Source organism: Megalopta genalis, chromosome 16 (assembly GCF_051020955.1).
Source record: "Megalopta genalis isolate 19385.01 chromosome 16, iyMegGena1_principal, whole genome shotgun sequence".
NCBI lineage: Eukaryota > Metazoa > Arthropoda > Insecta > Hymenoptera > Halictidae > Megalopta > Megalopta genalis.
The window spans coordinates 829,392-832,581 of NC_135028.1; the positions used below are offsets into that span (position 1 = coordinate 829,392).

Here is a 3,190-nt window from a genome sequence, read left to right on the forward strand (position 1 = left end):
GCCGGCGTATTTGACCCCCGGCCATATTTGACGCAACAATTTTAATTACGATGTGTTATGCGCGCGCGCTGCCATCGTTTGACCTACTTAATAAATTAGCATAATAAATTATTAGTTATACATCGATACCGATTGTCAAGAATTATAAAAAACGAGCAGCAACGCTCGAATAATCGTGTCTCCTGCTCCCCAAATTGTCCATTTTAGTGGACAATCTGAGCGTCAGTAAGGGAGACATTACTGTAATTTGTAAATAATGTCCGGGAAATATAGAGATCGTGTTGTTATAGTACTCTGAAATCTTTTATTCGATACTGAGATGCGAACAATAAATCTGAGAGAGTAACAAGATTCTCGTTCAGATCGCTTTGTGTTATAATTCCTATTTCTACCAGGTTAGTCGGTTAATAAATCGGTCACAACTTGTAAAAATCAACGCAGCTGCTCCAAATAAATTTTCTTCATTCAGAATCCTCATATTACAGTAATGTCTCCCTTACTGACGCTCAGATTGTCCACTCGAATTGTCAAATTGGATAATTTGGGAAGAGATACGATTATTCGAGCCTTGCGGATTGTTTTTATAATTGTGGACAATTTATAACTATAAAAATAAACCGCAATCGTATCTCCTCTTCCCAGATTGTCCAGTTTTGTGCGCAATCTGGGCGACAATTAGAGAGACATTACTGTATATCGTTCGAAAGCGCAGATTTATCATTTATCCGTATTAATTTAATTAATATAATATATTTAATTATATATTATATTATTATAATATATTATTATATTTAATTTAATATAATAACACTAACAACGAACAAGAAACAACAAATAATATAATTAATGCTTGTCCAGGAAACATTGGACGTACGAGAACGCCATCTTGCACTCGTCGGGCATAGATTTCACTGAAACGAATAAAACGATTCATTGCACAATTTGTTGAATTTCCATTCTATCGTCGAATCTTCTTGTTTCGTAACTGACCTTTCTCCATGCACTCTGCCACTGCCTTTTCAAGGACAGGAATCTTTTCCGGGTTCTTCGAGTGCGCTTCCTTAACGAATGCGATCAAGTTCTCCTGATTCAGCTTCGAGTCTTTTATCTGGAATTCACGAAGGGAAATTATTGTCGTCGAACGATCCGTGAAATCGGCGAAATTGTTCAATTAATTCGTAGCTTTTCGTTTGCGCCCTACCGTGCCCATTCTCTTCATCGTGCAAGCAAGCAGACACGTGGATCCATCCAGGCCCGATTTGAGGTCCTTGTCGAATATTTCTCGAGGTGTCTCTGATTTGATAGATAGGAAAAATAGTTCCAGATCAATGTGAATGAAAGATTTATTATTGAAGAATTTCTGTTTCTGAATTAGGAATAAAGCTGTCTTTTTCTTTCTTTAAGAAAAGAAGATGTTCATATTCGCTGCTCGAAAATTCAATTCTATTGGCTTCTATATATATGTATATATTCATTTATTATTATCATTTATTTTTATATGTTATAATAAATATAATATATATATTTATTTATATAGCTTTATTATGTATTTTTATTTAGCTTTAGATAGCTACAAAACTAGCTTTATATTATACGTATTATATTATTATATTTATTATCTGTTATACATGTATATACACACAATATATACAGCAATAAACTCTTAAACGAGTCACATCGGCACAGTTCGTAAATCTAGTGTTAAAAGCTCTGTATTTTGGTTCAAAAGCCTTATCAAATAAAAAGGGCCAGTACGAGCACGTGAAATAGAAGAGAATTTGTATTTACGCTCAGTGAAACCATTTTCCTTTGCACAGTGGGTAATCGGGTCTTTGACCAAGTCTAAGTAGAGATCGGCTACGTCCGCCTTGACCATCTAAATGGTACCAAAAAATTGACAATGAATTAAAAGCCTAGTTTATTACACCTCCAGTGTCTAGGTGGACAAAATTCACGGAAATACGATAATTTTCTGTATTATATCGGTATATATATTATGTTATTATATTATATAATAATAATATTATATAATATAATATAATATTATTGTCATATATAATTATATAATATTATATTAATACTATATTAATACTATATTATTATTACTATATATTATACTATTATTTTCATACTATTATTATTATTATTACTATATTATTACTATTATATTATTAATACTATATTATATTATATTATATATATACGCCAACCTATGCACTGGAGCGAAAATTGTCTTACTTGCTAATCGTTTCGTCAACTTTTGTACTCACAACGGCGGCAAATACGACCGCAACGATTACGAGGATCTTCATTTCGAACGATTGTTGACGCAGCTTCCGCGAACAGAAAATATTCGTGATCGACTGATATCTGCTGTCCGTCGATCCTGTTAGATATACCGCGGAAACGATCGTAAAAAACGTCTCATGACTGACAAGTTAAATCGCGCGTTTTATTGAAAAAAGATAAACGCTAATTGATACCTGCTGATATTGAATTCGTACTCATACTTATTTACCCTCTTTAGAAACCTTGACACCTGTCGAATTCACGGCCAAATGAAACACGACGCTTTCAAAATAATCGCGTTCATTTTATACAGTGTGGTCCACTCGAACGTGTCGCCACTTAAATATCTCCTGTATTAGTTATGTAACGGAACATGTTTCACGTGCGATCTAGCTAAAGGTGAATTTGGTGATTCTGTGCAATACCTTCGCAACGAGAGAATTCTGAATTATGCTAATCTTTAGGATCGCGTCTGAGATCGAAGCCGCACGCGATGTTTTTTGTTAAAACATCTCAAACGGTTCGTGTCAACAGCAAACGCACTACTTCGTTTACGTAACGTAACGAGGCTGATTTACACATAATTATTCGGTTAGGATTATTATCCCGTATTATACGATATATTTCGTGCCGCTTGCGATCATTTTCATAAATAATTCTTCATTGGCGAACGATATTTCATTCTCATCTTCCGCGAGACAGCTTTCGAGAAAATGCAACATTCAAGAATATGCAAAACAAATATCTATATATATATATATATATATATATATATATATATATATATATATATATATATCTATATCTATATCTATATCTCTCTATATCTATATATCTCTCTAATTTTGCAAAAATATTAACTCGTTTACTGCAAATATATATGTTCTGCAATTAAGATACC

The 3,190-nt window shown here is 33.2% G+C and overlaps 1 protein-coding gene across 1 annotated transcript; it reads right to left on the reverse strand.

Moving 5' to 3' along the window:
- Nucleotides 1-281: 281 nt before the first annotated feature.
- Nucleotides 282-2,523, reverse strand: LOC117224556 (uncharacterized). Its single transcript, XM_033477567.2, has 6 exons — nucleotides 2,484-2,523; nucleotides 2,271-2,386; nucleotides 1,789-1,876; nucleotides 1,202-1,293; nucleotides 991-1,108; nucleotides 282-911 (listed from the first exon to the last, which is right to left on the reverse strand). Exons 1-6 carry the CDS (start codon nucleotides 2,506-2,508, stop codon nucleotides 844-846), a joined length of 507 nt encoding a protein of 168 aa, XP_033333458.2. The 5' UTR covers nucleotides 2,509-2,523; the 3' UTR covers nucleotides 282-843.
- Between the last annotated feature and the right edge of the window lie 667 nt (nucleotides 2,524-3,190).

Coding starts and splice junctions, on each gene's coding strand:
- LOC117224556 (XM_033477567.2), bottom strand. CDS start 2,508: ATGAGTACGAATTCAATATCAGCAG. Junction 1,294..1,788: donor GGAAAATGGTTTCACTGAGC/GTAAATACAAAT, acceptor CTATCAAATCAG/AGACACCTCGAGAAATATTC. Junction 912..990: donor GGCAGAGTGCATGGAGAAAG/GTCAGTTACGAA, acceptor TATTCGTTTCAG/TGAAATCTATGCCCGACGAG.